The sequence below is a fragment of the Pipistrellus kuhlii genome, unplaced genomic scaffold, assembly GCF_014108245.1.
Source record: "Pipistrellus kuhlii isolate mPipKuh1 unplaced genomic scaffold, mPipKuh1.p scaffold_m20_p_38, whole genome shotgun sequence".
Taxonomy (NCBI): Eukaryota; Metazoa; Chordata; class Mammalia; order Chiroptera; family Vespertilionidae; genus Pipistrellus; species Pipistrellus kuhlii.
This window is the reverse complement of record NW_023425538.1, coordinates 1,164,509-1,184,742: the sequence shown is the minus strand read 5'-3', so window position 1 is coordinate 1,184,742 and position 20,234 is coordinate 1,164,509. Positions and strand designations below refer to the sequence as shown.

The 20,234-nt window shown below is 45.7% G+C and overlaps 1 protein-coding gene across 4 annotated transcripts in view; it reads left to right on the top strand.

The window, feature by feature from the left end:
• Positions 1 to 1,413: 1,413 nt before the first annotated feature.
• Positions 1,414 to 20,234, top strand: part of HNRNPUL1 (heterogeneous nuclear ribonucleoprotein U like 1) — a 41,955-nt gene continuing 23,134 nt past the window's right edge. The window contains exons 1-7 of one of the 4 annotated variants that reach the window (XM_045570840.1): positions 1,414 to 1,971; positions 6,686 to 6,808; positions 9,076 to 9,232; positions 11,167 to 11,240; positions 12,516 to 12,655; positions 15,252 to 15,351; positions 16,997 to 17,109. In XM_045570840.1, coding sequence (XP_045426796.1) covers positions 1,557 to 1,971; positions 6,686 to 6,808; positions 9,076 to 9,232; positions 11,167 to 11,240; positions 12,516 to 12,655; positions 15,252 to 15,351; positions 16,997 to 17,109 — 1,122 coding nt within the window. In that variant the 5' untranslated portion in view covers positions 1,414 to 1,556. The remainder of the gene's footprint in view (positions 1,972 to 6,685; positions 6,809 to 9,075; positions 9,233 to 11,166; positions 11,241 to 12,515; positions 12,656 to 15,251; positions 15,352 to 16,996; positions 17,110 to 20,234) is intronic. The other 3 variants (XM_045570841.1, XM_036408129.2, XM_045570842.1) reach the window with 3 other exon arrangements.

The following is a 20,234-nucleotide window of genomic DNA, read 5'->3' as shown; positions in this document are numbered from 1 at the left end:
CAGCGCTTACATGTGTATCTCAGTTGTATATCTTACAGAAATTTTGTGTCCATTCAGTTCCAGGCGACAGGTGGTGCAGGGTTAGATACTGTAAAACGGTATATTTAGCTCAAAACACACAGGCTTAGCTACCACCGACCTGTGTGTTTGAGCTTGTCAGTACAGACACTAAACACCCAGATATACTGAACAGCAATTTAAAGGATTTGGGGTAGAGACCCGAGAATTTCTGGAGGGCTTCCCTGGGGGGGGGGGGGGGGGGGGCTCTATGGTCACATGCAGAGCACCCATTCCACATAGGATACAGCCATAGAGGGAGACGGCAGCGAAGCTATAATCGTGGGAGGAGGCGCCCTGAGATTTACTTTCAAGGGGAGAGGGTGTGATTTTCTTTACTTTTCTCACGGTGTTAGTCTAGCCTCTATTATCAAATCTTCAGGACTCACTGAAGTCAACTAGTACCTTCCAGATCAAGAATAACTTATCTAGCCCAGCCATAGTGACTCAGTGGGTGAGCATCTACCTATGAACCAGGAAGTCACGGTTGGAGTCCCGCTCAGGGCACAGGCCCAAGTTGCCCCCTCGATCCCCAATGTGGAGAATGCAGGAGGCAGCGATTAATGAATCTCTCTCATCTTTGATGTTTCTTTCTCTCCCTCTCCCTTCCTCTCTGAAATCAATAAAAACATATTTTTTAAATAAAAGAATAACTTAATCGCTATTTACTTAATCACTATTTCATATACCTCCCTCCACATGAAATTTGTGAGGCTTGAAGAATAGCCAATCTGGTTAGCTTTTCCTAAAGCGACCCAACTGTATGAGCTTTAGTGAGATAAGAAAATAATTGCGATTGGTGGACAGATTGTTTTGAAACCGCCCTAACGGTAAGGGGCGGGTCCCTCGTGAATTCATCTCCTTCCTGTTTCTTAAAGGCAATAGTGAAAGAGAGGGGAGGTGTCTGTTGACCCTTCATTTCATTGGTTCTAGTGAATTTACCCGCTTGGACTCCTCTAGGGGCGGGAGATGTAGACCAATCAGGATATGTTTTACAGAGACCTTAGTTTGATGCTGGGGCTGCGCAGGAAAGGCTGTGAGGCGCGCTCATTCTGAGATCTCATCGCTGATTGGCCTAAATTCTTACTCCCTTCCCCTCATTCGGCCCTACGGGAATGAGTGCAGGGTCGCTACCCAATCACCGCGCGCTCCGCCTCCCGTCTCTTCCCGCCCTCCACTGGGGTCGCTGAATCGACGTAGGCCAACGCTTCCTCCCCGGCAGCTCCTGCGCTCTTTCATCGACCAGCTTTTGAAAGGCGCTTTCTGATTGGCCGAGTCTCGGGCCCGCGCCCGTTGCTCCCAGACTGTGGCCAATTGGCACCCGTGTTGCACAGCATGGAACCAGGGAGGAGGGGGAGGTGGCGGCGGCCATTTTGAGTTGCTGCCGCCATTGGAGTGAGCCCCCCCTCTCCCCCTCGTCTCCTGACAGTAAAGGTTTAAGGGGGACAGAACCCTGGGAGGCCGGGCCGGGCTCGGGGGCCACCCCGGGGGCCCGGGCCATGGATGTGCGCCGTCTGAAGGTGAACGAACTTCGGGAGGAGTTGCAGCGCCGCGGCCTGGACACTCGGGGCCTCAAGGCCGAGCTTGCGGAGCGGCTGCAGGCGGCGCTGGAGGCCGAGGAGCCCGAAGACGAGCCGGAGCTCGAGGCCGAGGAGGAACCGGAGATACCTGGGCACAATAACGAGGAGGTCGAGACCGAGGGGGGCTCCCAGCTGGAAGGGACCTCGCAGCCACCGCCGCCGGGGCTGCAGCCGCATCCGGAACCTGGCGGCTACTCGGGGCCGGACGGACATTGTGAGAGTGCGTGGGGCGGGGGGCCGGGGAGTCTCGTGTCCGGGCCGAGGAAGGGCTGTGGGATCTCGCTACCCGCCGCCGAGAAGGATCTGGGGACCGGGGCCTCGGGACAACCGAAGGGTGGGTCCTGAGAGAGACTGGGAGCGGGGGCTCTCAGTTCCGGAGATGAGGACGGTCGGGGGGTGAGGGCGGTGGTGGAGGATTCTGGAGCCTGGGGCTCGGAGACCCGAAGCCGTGGTTTCTGGGAAGGGGCGTCGGGAGAACAAGAGGTTGTCTCTTGGGGACCAGGAGGGTCTTGGAGATGGTGATCCTGCCGTGTGGAGCTGGGTGGGCTCGGGGGCTGAGCTGGCCCAGGTGTGGGTTGGACCCGGGAGCCGTGTTTTCGGGGCTGGGGACGGAATGACCAGTGTCCGGGGCTGGGAGTGTCTTCAGGATGGAGGATCCTGGAGTTTGCTGCTGGATGGGGTAGCGGGAAGTCTCATTTCCTAGGAGGGTTGGGGAGATGGGGGTGAGGGTGATGTCTGGCCGGGGAGATTGCTCTGGCATAAGCTGGTGAGCATTTGGGGGCTGTGGGGGACCCACATCTGAGTGAAGAGAGCCTGGGGACTGTGAGATCCAGAGCGAAGGCTAACCTTGAGGCAGGGGCTTTTGGTGTTGGGAAACCTGGAGCCCTGGCTGATTCTAGAGGAGGAACAGGGAGTCCTGGTGTCCAGAAGCTGGCAGGGGAGGAAAGGATACTTCACTGGACCCAGGACCTGAAGGTCTAGAGCTGACAAGGCTCTGAGGACAGACCACTCAGTGGCCAGCGCCAAATGGTCTTGGAGATTAACGGAATGGAAAACATGGTGGTTGGGGTGGGGCAGATAACAAGTAGGAATTTGAACTCGTAGGAGCATCTGGGGGACAGGATCCTTGTGTCCAGTATAGGAGTGTGTAGCTGATCTAGTAAATCTGGGAAAGGGAGTGTGTATATGATGTGGAAGGAGGAGGAAAAGTGGGTGGGGTGATGGGTGCTTAGGGTGGAGTGGAGGAGTGTTTCTAGGACTGAGTGTGTCCCAAAGAGGTCTTGGTCCCCGAAGTGGTTACCTGTGTGCCTGGGGATTGAGGGTTTGTGTGTGGCTGAAGAGGTAGCAGGGGACCTCTGCAGCATCGGAAGGTATGGCTGGGAGTGAGGGATAGGACACATCTGTGATTGTCTGAAGAGAGGGAAGCTTGGGGTGGGAGGGAGTAAATCGGGGGTTAGAAAAGGGTGGCTTTCTAGCAGGACTGGGGAACGGGGATCAGAGAGGTTAAGGAGTAAGTAAGGACTCGCATCCAGGGTTTGTGGTTATTTCTTTGAAAAGAGGGCACCCTGGGCCTTGAGGCTAAGAGAAAGAGAAGAAGGAGGTCATGGGAGAGAAAAGATGGGGTTAGTATTGGGTACTTACTTGTTCCTGAGAGATGGGATCTCCTGGAGGGGGCAGCTTGAGTGTAGATTTGAGTGGAAGGTGGCCTGAGGGTTGTCCAGCACCCAAATGCTGGGAAGAATGCTCCATTGAAGAGCTCTGTGAAGAAAGGAGGGAGTGGCCCAGCATGCAGGTCTGGGGCAGGAGAGCCCCTGGCAGGGATGCCTGGGAAGAGCCAGTGGCCAGTGGTGCCTCAGGAAAGTGAATTAGGTGCTTCTAGATTCAAGACAGGCTTTGTTTCAGATACGGCTCCATGACGAACAAGTGACTTCACCTCCGTGAGTCCTGGTTTCCTGTGTGTAAGATAGGGATAATAATAGTGCCCCCTGGGTAGCTAGGAACGAGATCACATGTTTAAGGAGCTTAGCCCTGGGCCTGCCTGTTACTAGGAGCTGGATGTCTTAGAGAGGGGAGAAGGACCCCAGAATCACAGCGCCTCTCACAAGGCTGCCTCTGTGGCCCAGAAGAGATTCTCTGAAAGAGATGGAAGGCTGTAGGAAGAGCACTATGCTTGGAGTCTGAGGGAAACAGAATGGTTTGAAGGGGCATCCAGTGTTCCAGTTAAGTAGATAGACTCTTTCTCTCCCATCCCCTGCAACAAAACCCTTTGAGCCCTCTTCATGCCTCCCTCCAAGCATTCTTCAGTTCTGGTAAGCAGACCTGTTACAAGCCATGTTGTCTGTGGCTTCCCTCCCTTCGAGCTGCACCTGGTTTGTGCCCAGAGGTGTTTGTCCTCTGAGAAAGAATCCAGTCAGTTAGCAAATGGCAGAAGAGTCTCCTTCGCTGTGGTTGTGCCTCACAGTCCCGGCAGTCACTTATAGGGCCCTAGAGGCACCTAGCCAAGCTTGCCCCTGGAGTGGAGAGCCTGGTGGCTGCTCATCCTAGGTTTCCAAACTTCTTTCTGAGTTTGACTGCAAGGTTCTTGAGGGAATTTCGGGCTTAGTACTCTGGTTTTAGTCTCACCTGTGAGCTTTCACATGTGTTACCCCATTGGTTGGCAAACTCATTAGTCAACAGAGCCAAATATCAACTGTACAACGATTGAAATTTCTTTTGAGGGCCAAATTTTTTAAACTAAAACTTCTTCTAACGCCACTTCTTCAAAATAGACTCGCCCATGCCTTGGTATTTTGTGGAAGAGCCACACTCAAGAGGCCAAAGAGCCACATGTGGCTCGCGAGCCACAATTTGCCGACCACAGTGTTATCCCAATCCCAGGAATGTTTTCTCCATCCTCATTACTTACCTTTACTTGTCTAATCCCAGTCTTAGCTCCCGGTACTTCTCTGTAGCCCTTAACACAGCCATAATTACTTTGTGTGTGTGTGTGTGTGTGTGTGTTTAATGTCGGTATGTCTTAAACTAGAGGCTTCAGTGGAACAAGTTTATTCTCATCTGTATCCCAGGGTCTGGTGTGTTGTATGCACTCCATGAATAGTTAATATTGTTATTCTTACCACCCTTCATCTAAGCTGCTGGACCCACAAGACACTTTCCCAGAATCTTCCTACCTAACTCCAAATATTTCAGGACATGATTCCTGTTTTCTTAACAATTCCTTTCCCCTCTCCCCATTCCCCTTTCAGCTGAGACGGTTACCCCTTATCTTTGCAGCTACCGTATTGGCAAGGTGGAGGACAGTCTTAGGGGGGTTAGTTGTGCAGGTGGGAATATTAAATTGGGCTGAGAACTGATTTGTGCTCTAAATCTTTTTTATTTCATTTTTAAAATTTATCTTTATTATTGAAAGTATTACAATGTCCCCTTTTCTCTCTCCCACCCCCCACCCCCTATTGACCTCCCTCCTCTCCACTCCCTTCCCCTCCCCAGGTATTCATCACACTGTTGTCTGAGTCCATGAGTTTTGCTTATAAGTTCTTTGATTAATCTCCCCACCTCCCTCCATCCCCCCCAAAAATCATTAGTCTGTAGTATGCTTCCATGACTCTGGATCTATTTTGTTTATCAGTTTATTTTGTTCATTAGATTCCACATATAAATGAGATCATGTGATATTTGTCTTTCTCTGACTGGCTTATTTCACTTGGTGTAGTAGTTTCCAGGTCCCTCCATGCTGTCTCAAAGAATAAGAGATCCTTCTTTTTTGCAGCTGCACAGTATTCCATGCTGTAAATGTACCATCTTTTTTATCTACTCATCTACTGAGGGGCAGGGCACTTGGGCTGTTTCCAGATCTTAGCTATTTTTAAAAATGCTGCTATGAACATAGGGTGCATATATTCTTTCTGATTAGTGTTTCAGGATTCTTAGGATGTTTTCCTAAAAGTGAGATTACTGGGTCAAATGATAGTTCCATATTTACTTTTCTGAGGAAATTCCACACTGTGTTCTATAGTGATTGTCTGCATTCCCACCATCGGTGTACTAGGGTTCCTTTTCTCCACAACCTCACCAGCACTTGTTTGTTGTTTTGTTAATGGTAGCCATTCTGACAGGTACCTCATTGTCATTTTAATTTGCATCTGATGATCAGTGACATTGAACATTTTTTCTTTTCTTTTTTTAAATATATTGATTTTTTACAGAGAGGAAGGGAGAGAGAGAGCTAGAAAGGTCGATGAGAGAGAAACATCTAGTACCAGCTACCTCTTGCACCACCACCACCACCACCACCACCCCTCCCCCACCAGGGACGTGCCCACACCAACGTACATGCCCTTAACCGGAATCGAACCTGGGACCTTTCAGTCCGCAGACCAACGCTCTACCGCTGAGCCAAACCGGTTTCGGCCATTTTTTCATATGTATCTTGGCCATTTGTCCTCTTTGGATAATTGTCTGTTTAGGTCCTGTGCCTGTGCTCTAAACTTAAAGGTTGTTCCCTGAAGGTAGCTCCCTAAGCACTATAACTTGTCACAGAACAGTAGGCCTACTTTTTTTTTTTTTTTTAATTCTTTATTGTTGAAAGTATTATGGATGTCCCCTTTAATCCCCCATTGGCCCCCTCCACCCTGCCTTGACCCCCTCTCCCTGCCCCAGTAGGCCTTTGGTTTTTCAGCTGTGCTCTACAGGGTACTTACTATGTGTCTGTTGAGTTGCCTTCCACCCTGGAGTAGAGTCTTACAAGGCAAGTTGGGCCCCTTCTCTGATCCTCTTGTCTCCTTGCTTCAACCAGAGCAGTTCTGCTTCCATTGGTTTTCTGTATTGGGATTCTGTAGAACCCAGTCACACAGATTGATGTTCAATCTTTTGTGGGGCAAGAGAGCATGTCCTCAGGCAGCTGGGACTGCTGACTGCCAGGATAGGTTTCCATCGGAAGATGTTGTCACACATTTTAGCCTCTGGCAGACACTGTCCCCAAGGTAGCATAAAAAAGCCACCTCTAGTCCCAAGAAGAACCCTTCTAAATGTCTGTTTTTTGTTTTAAGATGTCATGGACAATATTACCAGGCAGAACCAATTCTATGAGACTCAGGCCATCAAACAGGAGAACGAGTCAAGCTATGAGAGAAGACCATTGGAAATGGAGCAGCAGCAGGCCTATCGCCCAGGTAGGAAAGTACACATGGTGCATCTCTTTTGAGGGAAATAGAATCTATAGGGTAGGGGGAAAGTGGGTTTACAATTTTTTGTATGGCAAATACAATAATTAATAAATAATATAAGGATAAACTCTGTACTTTGCATGCTCACAACTGTAAACTTACTTTTGCCACCCTGTATACGTGCGTGGCCCTTACCCTCTACATAGATCCCATCTTTCCAGAGAGACTGCATCTTCCATTCGGGCTTTGTCACTCCGGCAAGATTCTTTTAAAAGAAAGAACATAATCCCGCTTCCAGGTGTTAGAAGACGGGAGTCTTCATGGTTATGTTTTTAGATGTTAGTGTCAGCACCTTGGACAATTTAGACCTGGAAGCAGATACTTAGGTCGTATTTAGAATCTTCGAATGTGGAAGCCAGAAAGCACCTTCTAAATCTAGTCAGGTATTTCCCAAGCTCTGAAGAATATTGTTCCAAGAGCTGTCATTAGGGCCTTCTCAGAAAGGGTTTCTTGGCTAAACATACCTGGAAATATGCATATACTTTATCGCCTCTGGGAGAGTCACTGCTCATTAGAGCATTAAAAGCTCTGAGAAGTCCTGGTTTGAAAAAAGTTCTATCGTGGTTTAAGCCCAGGATTTCCTAAACATGTAAATATATCTTTGCAGAACAAAGATTATCATTATGCCAGTTTGGAAAACACATGTAATCCAGTTCTTTCCCTGTTTTATACATTGGGGATGTGACATGTCTGATGGTAGAGCTTGGGTTAGAACCTAGGAAACTGGCTTCTGGAACACTGCATTTGTGTCCTACTGTTTGGAAAACTGAGTCCTACTCTTGAGTAATGACAGAGCCTGGACTGACTCCTACTTGTGTGCTCCTTTCACTATTTTGTGGCCCCTGTGCCATAGTGAATCTAGTTGACTATGTAATTCCATCCTGGTTCATCCACAAAGTAAAATCCCCAGAAATTTCTTGTGGGTGGGTCAAGATTTTAATAATTGTGGGTTAAACTGCAGATTTATTCAGGCTCTGTGAGACTTGTGGTGTCATTTGGCCCAAGGAGAGTATTTTTTGTATTATTATCAGTAGACATCAGGGCCTCCTGTGAGCTCAGTGTTGTGCTGGGAACCAGGGAGGCCCTCTTCAGATGGGTGAACACCATCCCTGTCCTGGAGAACTTCTCTGAGGAATTTGGTCTGCATGCCAAAACTAGGGCATGATCCAAGGTGGTCTTGGGTTGCGTGCTGAGACAAGTAGATGTAAGTGATCTACAGCATGAGGTATAGATGCTGTGGAAAAAAGTAAAGTTAGGTTGAATCCAGGGTTTGCTCTTGATTAGGAACTGATTCTTGGAGTCTGCCTAAGATTGGGACATTCCTGTGGTCCGCAGCAGGTTATCTCATCCTGACTTTTTACTCTGGAAGATTCACTGAGGCCATCACATTGATGGGCTGGCTTAACACATTGCGGACCAGTAGTTTTATTGCTAGTTTTACCCAGTGACCAGATAAGTTTCTATTGAATCAGTACAAAAGACGTTTTACATAAATGTTAAAGGCATGTTTTAAAATTAAATACCCATTGCATTTTCAAGTTATTTAAAGTATGATACTTTGTAAAACACTATGTAATATGAAGCGACAATTCTCATAATCCATCTGCAATGTGTTAAGTGAAGACCCTCCCTTCTGGAGTGGTTAAAGCCAGTGGAGTTAGCTGCAGAATGACAATACGCTATTGAATGGACCTTTCCCCCCTTCCTTGTAAGATTGAAGGAGCTTTATAAGAACTGAGATGGAGAAATTCTTTGGGAGGAGAAATTGAATGGACTTGTGAAATCTCAGGTTAAAGGGATCTTAGGGTGCAGGCCAAGGTGGTTGCCAACTGTCTTAGGCCCTTTAGCAGATTAGCCAAAGGCAAGCAACCATGCCAGCTTTAGGTAGGTCTTTAGAGAGCAATTCTTATTTAGTGTTAAAGTCCCCTCTACCTCCTCATGAAGCTTAAGAGTTATCTGGCAACTGTCATTTCATCAACTGCCAGTGCTGATGTGCCTGGCAGCCATCCCCGGCCTCCCTTTGTCCTAACCCTGTTCTTCAGTAGCCTTCCGGCTCCCTTAGCAGGCTTCCATTGAACTCAGCAAGCTGCCTGGGCCCAGCTCTTTATCAATGCAGTCAGGATCCTGCCAGTATCTTCTAAGGTAAAGGGGACCAGAAAACTGATAACTGAGGAATTTCTGAGTGTCTTAACCATCTGGAATTGTCCTGACAGTGGAAGGGAAGACAGAGATGAAGCAAGAACCACCCACCAGCTTCCTCCCGCCTGAAGCATCTCAATTCAAGCCAGACAGACAGCAATTCCAGAGTCGCAAGAGGCCTTATGAAGAAAACCGGGGAAGGGGGTACTTTGAGCACCGAGAGGATAGGAGGTGAGAGTGATGCAATAGTCATCCTTGTTCCAGTAGGTCTCTATGTCTGTAGTCCAGTGCCTCCTAGGGCCTTTGTACTAACCAAGAGGAGCAGGCAGAGCAGGGTTCTCGCTGCCCTTGTACCCCTTCTCCCCCTTTCTTCCTGCACTCACTGTCAAATTCAACTTCCCAAAACTTTGGTCCTTTCTGTAACTACAGGGTCAAGTCCAAACATCTTAGCCTTTCACGAGTAAGATAACAGCTTACCTTTCAGTCTTTGCCCCATTGCCCTGCAGTCCTCATAGTGTCCTATTCATAACGGCTGCTCAGTATCCCTTGATTGGGGGAGGGGGGATCTATTTCCTCACCCTTCTCTTAAAAACATTCCCTTCATCCATTTACTCATTCATTCATTGTCAGTGCTCATAGTGCTTTCACCTCTGGGTTGGACACTGGGGAAAGAGATTATTTGGACAGTGGATTTGTCTTTCTGTTGCTGCTAATGAAGGGACTCAGGCAGACACATGTACAAGTGAGCCTCAGTAGTCGGGGTGAGTGTGAGTGTTAGAAGTTCACAGGAGGGCAGGGCTTCTCTGTCCTGATCATTTGCTTTTTCCCTTTTCAGATAAGGCCCTCCCACCCCCCGCCCTCATTCACCCTAAGTCCAGTCCTACTTCTTCCTACCCTCCTTCAGCTCCTGTATGAAGCCTTTTCTAATCACAGAAAGTAGGAATGACCATTCCTCTATTCATCTGGACTAGTCATATGACATTTTGTTTTCTACCTGGGGGAGTCAATCTTCTTTTTTTAAACTATTTTTTTTTTTCCAGAAAGGAAGGGGGGGGGATAGAAACATCAATGATGAGAAGAATTATTGATTGGCTGCCTCCTGCACACCCCCCTATTGGGGATCAAGCCCATAACCTGGGCATGTGCCCTTGACTGGAATTGAACCCAGGACTTTTCACTCCTCAGCCTGACGCTCTATCCACTGAACCATCTTCTAAGTAGCTACGATTCTCTTTAAAACAGGGCCCGGGTCTCATGGGCTATGACTAAAATTAGGACATGGAACTCTCCTGAGTTTCTTCCATTGCCCCACAGAGCAGAGGAGGAGTGCTCGGTCTGGGCCAGGCTGGCAGGGAAAGCATAATAGAGTGGACTCACCGTGTGATGAGCTTTCTTTGATCAGGCTCTGTACTGGCAGGCTGGAAGGCCTGAGGAAAGCCTGCTGCTGAGGGAGTGCCAGTAGCCAGATGGGCATGGGGTGCCTGATTTGGGCATACAGTGCACTAAGGTCATCCAGACTGTCCCAGGCAGGACCCTGGACATTAGACTCACCCTTCTACCACTTCCCTACATGTTAGAAACTAGCAGTATTTTAATATAGTCCCCTTTTGTGTTTTGCTAGGAAGATGAATGTTGTTCATAATTTAGGACATTTTTGAAAGACAGACAAAATATGGGTCATTTCATATCCTTTCAGATACTAAGTTTTAGGAAGCCTGATATGTAAATACATTGTATTTACTGAGGTTTATCCAAGCCTTTGCACATTTCCCTTCCTTGACCAGTACCCTTTGAGCTACTACAACCTCTCTTCAGTAGTAGTTCAATATGAAGGCATGCCAAGGTTATGGGTCAGAATCTTGGGTTGTGAGAGAAGATCTCCTTTGGAAAAGTTCTCTAAATGACTCTTGATGGCCCTCTTTAGCAGAGCATGCCCTCTCTGATCCCCGTCCCCACCCTAGGAGTTAACAATCATTGCTCTCATTGCAAGGATGTAGGATTAATAGAGGGTTGGGGTTTTTTTGTTTGTTTGTTTTTCGCTGATCTCTGTGGGAACAAATTTAAATGCAGGAAGGCCACTTGTACATTCCAGCAGAACCTTCATTTCTCTTCCTCTGCGCTCATTCAACTGTTTTCATGTGACTTAACCCCTATTTCTGGCACAGGGGCCGGTCTCCTCAGCCTCCTGCTGAAGAGGATGAAGATGATTTTGATGACACCCTTGTTGCCATCGACACATGTGAGTCTTTGTGTGCCTATCTGATTCTGCCTTCCAGTTACTATTTGGAAACTGCCTTGACCTTCACAGGATCTCTGCCCAGCACCATCCAGAGGCAGTGTAAGTCCAGATAGAGTGCTGGTTTGGAGACAAGATCTGCTCCCGGCTCAAACTGTGGAATCCTGAGCAAGTCATTCTACTTCTCGGAGCTTCTCTTCATGGAGGAGTAATCCTACCCTAATACCTCAAAGAACTTCCAGTGACACTGCAGAGGAAGGATGTGAGAGCGGTTTGGAAACCCCTGCAACACCCTGTACACAGTGGAGGTTATAATCTAATCAGGAAGGGAACCTGAGTGCTTCTAGGGAAACTTAACTCTTTGGCAACCAGTTTCCATTAGCTGCTCATGTTCCTGGTGAAACCAATGCCACTTTGTCTTCTGAGGCATTAACCTGGCCGGCCCTGCTCTTTGTCCTCCAGTTCAGTTTTCTTTCCACTGGATAAGTGGCTTTCCCCTTGACTACGTATCTAAACACTTAGAGAAATGATTATAGAAGTCCTGTCAAAGTATTGGGTGGCAGTGGTCCATGAAGCAGCATCTGATCAAATGCTGTATGTGCAGACCATGGCATTTAGCCTTTAGAGAAAAGAGAGAGCAGCTGGATGGGGTCAGGAAAGATACTTAGAGGCATGGCTGGCTTCTTGAGTGGGAAGAGTCTGAGCTACAGCAGGCTAGTCCTGAGCTACAGCAGGCTAGTCCTAGGCCTACAGGAGGAGGTGGGAGCCTATGTGCCTTGTCATGTGTGTCAGGGTCAGATATTTGTGCAGCTGTTGGTGGTGGGAGTCTGACTTCCTTACTGATAGTGTTAGCACAGGGAGATGGTTGAAGTGAATGGCAGTGGGGATTGGTCTTTTTTATCATTATAAAAGCCTTTGAAATTGGTGAGGATATGGACCCTAGCCCTAACAAGTGTCCATCTTTGTAAAAGACATTCGTGTGCAATTTCCAAAGGTGCCTCCCAAAGACTATCTTTGGATCCATCCAGGTGAAGGACCCCAGTGTCTATGTGAAGTGGCTGCTTTGATCCTGTGCAGGCCAGTTTGCAGTAGTTTGTACTCTTTCGACTGAAAGGGAGATTGGCTAGGCAGTGTGGTCGATTTCTCATGAGCCTGTCCCCACAATGTGTCAGCTTGTGTACTCCTCGTTAACGTTCTGAAGGACCTTAATTTTTGCCTGTGCATGTCTCTCTGGGACCTTTGAAACGTCAACCAAACTCCAGGCTTTTTCCTCCACAGATAACTGTGACCTCCACTTCAAGGTGGCCCGAGACCGGAGTAGTGGCTACCCACTTACAATTGAGGGTTTTGCATACCTGTGGTCAGGAGCCCGTGCCAGCTATGGGGTCAGAAGGGGCCGTGTGTGCTTTGAGATGAAGGTGAGTGGAAACAACAGAGGGGTTGGGGGCAGAAAGTAGGTTCATCCTTTGGAATAGCCTGCCATCAGCCTCCCTGGCCAGAGCACAATTTTAAGAGATTTGATTGAGCATAGACTTTGTGTCCATGCTAAAAAAGTACAGTGAACTTAGAGAACTATACCATTGCTAAACACTATATCAGCAGGCCTACCATACATTTCTTCATTAAGCTGTTTTTTCCTTGTTGGGATTTGACCCAGATATTATACAGCCAACCATTCTAGAGGTGACATGTTTGTAGAATTGAGAAAAGGAGTAGTTTGGGAAAAAACTGAGCTAGAAAGAATGAACTTAAGCAGCACCAGTTAGAGGGATTTTCAAGGGAGAGTAGGACAAAAAAGGTTTTGTCATCAGGCTTCAGGTGGCACAGAACAGTATAGAGGGAAAAGCAAAACAAAAAATTTTTTATTTGCCTGCATTTAAAAAAAAAATATATTGTTTTTTTACAGGGAGGAAGGGAGAAAGAGAGAGAGTTAGAAACATCCATCAGCTGCCTCTTACTCCCCACTGGGTGTGTGCCGGCAACCAAGGTACATGCCCTTGACCAGAATAGAACCTGGGACCCTTGAGTCCACAGGCCAACACTCTATCCATTGAGCCAAACTGGTTAGGGCGGGAAAAGCAAAATTTGTGCTCACATCCTCCCGGTGCCCTTTGCACACTCCAGAGGTAACTTGTATTAACAATTTTTTGTTGGTTTTGTTTCCTTTTTTGTTTGGTTAATTCTTACCCAAGGTTATTTTCCCATCGATTTTTAGAGAGAGTGGGAGGGAAGGGGAGAGACAGAAACATTGATATGAGGGGGACACATCGATTGGTTGCTTCCTGCATGCATCCCAACTTGGACCACAGATTGAGCCTGCAACTACATTATGTACCTTTGACCTGAATTGATGCTCTATCTGCTGAGCCAAACTGGCTAGGGCAACAATTTCTTGAGTATCTGCCTTTATGTATCAAAACATGATAGTTAATATTAATGGAACACTGCATGCATAAGATATGGTGCAAAGCTCTACACAGATATCTCCGTTAATTCTCACAGTGCTATCATGAAATAGGAACTATTATATCCATTTTTTTAGAGGTAGAAGCTGAGACCTAGGGTTATTGTTTTCATTGACGGTAGATACTGTTGATTGTAAGTTACCCATTTTGTGTGCTGCTCATAGAGCAACACAGCCAATGAAATGAACAAAGTTCCCTTTTATCCCATCAATTTTAAATATATTTTTAGGGATTTCAGAGAGCAAGGGAAAGAGAGAGAGAAACATCAGTGGTGAGAGGGAATAATTGAATTTATTGGTTGCCTCCTATATGCCCCCTACTGAGGATCGAGCATGCAACCCAGGCATGTGTCCCAACCAGGAACAGAACCTGTGACCTCCTGGTTATAGGTCAATGCTCAACCACTGAACCACACCTTCCTATCTTTTTTTTTTTTTTTTTTAATAGATTTCAGAGACTAAGAGAGAGAAATATCAATGAGAGCGAATCATTGATCAGCTGCCTCCTATATCCCCCCTACTGGTGATGGAGCCCAAAATCTGGGCATGTGCCCTTGACCAGAATCAAACCTAGACTCTTCAATCTGCAGGCTGATGCTCTCTCCATTGAGCCAAACCAGCTAGGGCTTATGTTTTTTGTTTTGTTTTTTGTTTTTTACTGCTGCATCATATTCTCATAATCTGTGGTGTGCCATATTCATTGGATGTGCCATAATGTGACCAGAGCCTTGTGGATTTTTTTTTTCTATTTGTTTCTGGTAATATAAACAGTGCCACGCTAAATTGCTGGGTTGGACAGCCTTGTACATTTGCAATTTTAAATGGAGACTGCCAAATTGTCCTCCAAACACGTTGAACCAATTTATCCTTCTATACCAAATATTATGAGCACTTGTTTCCCTGCAGCAAGTGTTAGAACTAAAAATAACTGTTTTTTGAGCCCTGACTGGTATGACTCAGTTGGTCGGGCCAGTTCAATTCCTGGTCAGGGCACATGCCCAAGTTTCAGGCTCAATCCCTGGTAGGTGTGGCAGAGGCAGCCTATCGATGGTTCGTGCTCACATTGATGTTTCTCTTTCTTCCTCTTTAAAAATCAATAAAGTATTTAAGTAAATAGAAATAACTGTTTTTGAAAAACCCATATCTGTGGTTCTGCACTTCCCTGAGCCCTTCAGAGGACCTAACTTCAGAGCAGCTTAGACCTTTTTCCCAACAACAAAAGCCATTCCTGTTTTTTTTTGTTTTGTTTTTTATAATATGTTTTAATTGATTTCAGAGAGTAAGGGAGAAGGAGAGAGAAACATCAGTGGTGAGAGAGAATCACTGATCAGCTGCCTCCTGTATACCCCCAACTGGAGACTGAGCCTGCAACCCGGGCATATGAATCCTGACCTCCAGGTTCATGGTTTGATGCTCAACCACTGAGCCACACTGGCCAGGCAAGTCATCACTGTTTTCAATGTGTTATGTACTTTCTTCCTATATTACCTCATAAACCACCTGCCTCCAGAGAATGAATCAGTCTGAGCCCTCTTGTTCTCTGTCCCTAGATCAATGAGGAAATCTCCGTGAAGCACCTTCCATCCACAGAGCCTGACCCACATGTTGTCCGTATCGGCTGGTCCCTTGACTCCTGCAGCACCCAGCTAGGTAAGGGGAGGGCAGCCAAGCAATCCAGAGAAGAGCAGTTGCCTCTATCCCTGGATTCTTGTGCTTCCTAAAAATCTCTTCCTAGTGTTGAAATCAACAGAACTATCCTGGGGTGGAACATACTTAAGGATTAGGTATATGCCATTGCCTGTGTGGGCAAACAAGATCCAACCACAGTTATATAACAACTTTTCTATGAAAAATTTATCCGTCTTTTAGGAGAAGGTTCGAAGTTCTCTTTAAAAAAGATCAGTTGTCTCCTGTCCTCAAACTTTATTGGAAATAAAAATAAGTTTCTCAAGCCCCGTTAAGTTCTGTCTAGGGTTTTCTGTCCAGAGCCTAACTCGGAGTAAAAGAGGAAACAAAGAACAGTGGATCCCTGCAGGACTGGTTGGCAGAGGCAGGGGCTACCCTGTGAGAGGTTTTGAATTTTCCTAGGACCCCAGGCTTTAGGCTGTCTGCCCCAAGTAACTGATTTCAGTAACCAATGCTGAGACCTTCTGCCTTGGTCATAATCATCTGATTACAAAAGTAATATATGCTGCTGCTGAAAATTTAGGCCATACAAATAAAGGAAAATAAAAAACCTAAACCTGAGAGACATAATTGTTCTGACTGTTCACTTAAGACTGATTCTTGAAAGTGAAAATGTTAGGTCAGAAGGAGTGTACAGTTTTTATTCAGATATATATTAATGTTTTTTGCATATCTCATTTTATTTTTGTCTAAGGTTTAATGTGTGAGTGGTGGGTTGTTGATACAGATGAAGATTCAAAGATCAGTATGGTCAAGCAGCTGGTTCATAGAGGAACTAAGCTTGTTGGCTCCTGCTTTTCTGGCAGGATGCTCCTTGGGTTCCTGGCCAAGGATCTCTGTATAATCCAGGTGTCATCCAGGGCTCTTGGGATCTCAGTCGGAATACTTCAGCCTCCAGTTCTGTAGCCTAAGGAAATCCAGTGTCTTTCCAATGAGTTAGACTTCATGGTTTCCAGAAGCAAAATCCAGCTTCTTGGCTTTTTGCTGCCCAAATCCCCTGGCACAAAAAATTGATGCCATTAGATTTACTGAATATTGAGTGTCACAGAGAAGGGTTGCATCTCAGCACACGGCCTTCCTCAATCCCAGCTCCTTTCTTCCCCTCCCTTTCTTTCCAGATTCTCTCTTTCTGCGCAGAACAATTCAGTTCTGCTCCTGTTCGCAGACTTTAAACCCATCAAGCCCTCAGGTGTTCTGCATATGCAATGAAGGGCTTCCTATCAATGGAATCTTCCTCACCTTCCCTCTCCCCTGTCCCCCAAAAAGTATCTGATGAGTAAAATAGTAAAGAAAGTTGTTTGTTTGTTTGTTTTCCTTAAAAGTGTGTGACAGCCCGGGTGGCATGGCTCAGTGGTTCTAAGAGGTCACGGTTCAATTCTAGGTCAGGGCACATTGCCCAGCTTGTGGGCTTGATCCCTGGTGTGCAGGAGGCAGCCAATTAGGATTCTCTCTCATCATTGATGTTTCTCTGTTTCTCTCCCTTCCTTTCCCCCCCTTTATTCTCTGAAATCAATAAAAATATTTTTTTCTTTTTTAAAGTGTGTGACAATCATAAAGGCTGTTGTGACCATCGCAGGTTTAACCTGCCTTTGCCTATTTCTTTCATCAGGCGAAGAGCCTTTCTCCTATGGCTATGGAGGCACTGGGAAGAAGTCCACCAATAGCCGATTTGAAAACTACGGAGACAAGTTTGCAGAGAATGATGTGATTGGCTGCTTTGCGGTGAGTGCCAGCAGCCTGTGGGAGTTGGCAGAACCAAATGTTGGTCCTATTAGGTGGACCTGCAGACTTTCCCCCCCTCAGAATACTCTGTCCATTGTCTGCACCATGTCCAGCCACTCTCGCCATACCTCTTTGTCTCTCTTTGACAGACTGGAATGTTTGCTGTCATTTTGTGCATAAATCTACCATTCTACTTGCCTGATCTTTTGTACAAACCTATAAGACAGCACCTTGAAGAACTTTGGGGTTGTTGATTTGCACACCCTTCCTCCATTCCTAGATACCAGAGTGACATTTTCTAAACCCAGGAATTTCTTGCTTTTCTTTGCTGCCAAATAGCCTGCTGCTCTCAAAGATAGTGGTGTTGGTGATTGCCCACTTTGGCATAATCTCATCCCTAAACTTCTCTCTTCTTTCACCTCACATTGGTTGAAGCAGGCTTCCTACAGTGCACTGCCTCATAGGACAGCAGGAGTGGATATAAAACAGAATAAGGTAGAGGGTGCCTGAGCTGCTGCCGAACTTCAGTCTCCAAGAGCAGTGACCCACACAGTGCTGTAGACTCTGGCTATCTGCTCAGGGACCAGACTCCCTAACCCCAGTCCCTGCTCTTCCACTCACAGCCATGGTCAACTTACTCTCCCTATATTTCACTCTTCCTTAAATGAGAATCTTTGCACCTACTTCAGAATCTCATGTGGGATCATTAAATTAATCTTTCAGAAGCACTGACAATATTGCCTGGCACATGGTGTGTTCTCAGTAAATCCTACTTAGTACTGTTACCTTTAGGATTTATAGATGTTTGTGAAATGTGCCACAAGAACCTGACAAGGGGTGGCTGCCCAGGTGGATGCTTCCTCTTAGTCTTGTTTTCTCCCTCCCTCAGATTTGTACACATATGCTCCTTTTTGGGGGGTTGTTTTTCTTCTCCCCACCCCCCCTCCTTACTTTGAAATAATTTTAAACTTAAAGAAAAGCCCTAAGAATTCTCATAGAGTCTTGTCCCAATTCTAACATCTGCTTTACCATTTTCTCAAATATATGATTTTTGTCTAACCTATTTGAGAATGTGATCCCTATATCATATCTTTATTTCTAGATACTTCAGCAAGCATTTAACCACACAGTAGTTATTAAATTTAACATTAATGTAATGCTATTATCTACTCCTCAGTTTACATTTAAATTTTGTCAGTTGTCTTGACAATATTCTTTGGAGCAATTTTGTTTCTGGTTCAGGATCTAATCCAGGATCACTTACTGCATTCTCCTGTCATGTCGTTTTAGTCTGAAACAGTTTCTCAGTCTTTATCTTTTATAACCTCATTGTATTTTTAATAAAACCATGTTTATATTTATTCTAAACCTGGAATTTTTTTTCCATTTAACAGTAAATCTTGGTTATTTCTCCTTATCTATACAGATAATATAGATGTAAATGAGTTAAAAGAAAATTTTGAATAAATTCACATGGTTTGCTAAAACACCAAGAAATAGAAAAAGGTACACAATGTAAAGTCTTCTTCAGATCTTCATCTAAAGCAGCTTAGCGTATACATGTTCTACATCTTTTTTTTCTTAAATATATATCCTAGAGATCTTTTTATGTCACTTTCTAGAGGACTTCTTTGTTCTTTGAATATTCTGTAATCATTATGTAGATCAATTATGTTATATAATCATTCTTCTATTAGTGGACATTAGATTAGTTTCTTGCCTGGTCTGTATAGTATTCTGATGCAAGTGTCCATTCTGTTGGTGAATCTGAAAGTTATTTGCTGGAGTGGTTGATGCTGCAGTATTTCCCACTTACTACAGTATTTTCAAGATCTTTTTGTATTCTCACCCAGGGCCTCCTGTGTGGCCCACTTCCCCATTGGAGCACTTTTAGCAGTGCTGGAGTGAGCAGTTTGCATATCTATATGTTTTTGTGGGAATGTAGTTGTGTTTATTTCTAAAAGCATAACTTCTGAATCAAAGATATATTTTTAAATTTTTATATCTACCACCAAGAGTGCACTCCAAAGAGGTTGCAGCAATTTAACCTGTCATTATCTGTGACATTATTCCCTAGACTCTGTCCCATCTGAGCATGAGGTTCTGTCCGTGTGTGGCAATATGGAACTCCAGGCCTTGACTCTTGCTTCAACCACATCATCTCTACTTCTGTTTTTAAGATTCCATGTGCAATTTCCTCTGTTCAAAGGATGCCATGAATTTTTAAAAGGCTCAGGGTGAAAAGTTGGAGGAGGTGTAAAAATCCGTGACCTGAAGGAACCTAGGGGAGGAAACTTTTGTCAGTTCTTGAGTTCTCAACATTCACAAAATGTGCAGATAGAGAGAACAGTATAGTCCATTTCAAACAATAGGTGGGGCCTTTAGGATGACAACAGGAGATGTGACAGATGAGGCTACAAAAATGGCACACTTAGCCGAAACTGGTTTGGCTCAATGGATAGAGCATCAGCTTGGGGAGAACGGGCTTTCACTGCCACGTAGGGATTGGTGCAGGATTTAGTCTAGCAAATGTTTACATGTCTGCCTTGCATGGTCTTGAGCTGTGTAGGCACTTTGAGGTGACAGATAGGAAGGACTGTTAGAACTATGCCCTGTGAGCATGGAAGAGGGTGGTGAGAAAACTCCTTGGGAGAACGGGCTTTCACTTCGTTAAAGGGCAGGTCACGAGAAAAGAATACCACATCTTATATTATACTTTAAATCAGGAACCTGAGCTTTACTTTGGTACACTCTGCTGTCTAATTCCAGGATTTGAGCTTAATCGTAAACCTCTAGCCTGTACCCAAAGTGATCTTTCTGAAACACTTTTGAAAACCAGGCCACTTCTATATTTGAAACAGGTCAGGGGCTCTGCTCTGCCATCAGCATGAAGCTCTAACTCCTAAGGTGACAGAGAGATCCTCACATGCCAAGGGCAGGAGCCATGTCTTCTTCTCACACTCCAGCCCAGCATAGTGCCTAGCATCTTGGAGTGAGAACCCCTATTCATTATGTGCTCGCTGTGGAATAAACACACTAACCCACTTATTCCTCAGAACAATCCTGTGCACTGGAGTATCTTACCATGGCCTTCCCTTTTTGATAGTAAATGGTAGAACTGAAAT